This window comes from Egretta garzetta, unplaced genomic scaffold, assembly GCF_000687185.1.
Source record: "Egretta garzetta isolate BGI_Z169 unplaced genomic scaffold, ASM68718v1 scaffold904, whole genome shotgun sequence".
Lineage (NCBI taxonomy): Eukaryota > Metazoa > Chordata > Aves > Pelecaniformes > Ardeidae > Egretta > Egretta garzetta.
The window spans coordinates 135417-135817 of record NW_009259525.1 but is presented as its reverse complement, the minus strand read 5'-3'; the positions used below and the strand labels follow the sequence as shown (position 1 = coordinate 135817).

The 401-nt window shown below is 63.3% G+C and overlaps 1 protein-coding gene across 1 annotated transcript in view; it reads left to right on the top strand.

Moving 5' to 3' along the window:
• Nucleotides 1–401, top strand: part of SYT12 (synaptotagmin 12) — an 8778-nt gene that overhangs the window by 3032 nt on the left and 5345 nt on the right. Inside the window, exon 3 of the mRNA XM_035893054.1 lies at nucleotides 43–397. Within this exon, the coding sequence (XP_035748947.1) occupies nucleotides 43–397 (355 nt within the window). The remainder of the gene's footprint in view (nucleotides 1–42; nucleotides 398–401) is intronic.

Sequence of the window (401 nt, the reverse complement as noted above, 5' to 3'; positions counted from 1 at the left end):
GATGGCGTTGCAGCGCCTGCTTTTTCCTTTCCCTGTTGGCAGCGAGGGATGGCCCCGGGCTCGCAGAGGGCGCCGGACAGGACCTCACCCATCCGCAAGGCCAGCCTGCGGGCGGACGACACCTTCGAGAGCATTAACGAGCTGGGGAGCCTGGAGCTGATGAGCAAAGACCTGGGCTTGGCCCCCTACGGCCCTTTGAAGAAATCCATCTCGGCCGACTCCCTCAGCTCCATCTCCTCCATCGGGAACAACTTTGGGCAGGATTTCACGGTGGGGCAGGTGGAGGTGTCCATGGAGTACGACGGGAAGGCGGCCACCTTGCACGTGACGCTGCTGCAGGGCAAGGACCTGCTGGAGAAGGAGGACGCTCGCTTCGAGTCCTGCTTCATGCGCATCAGCCC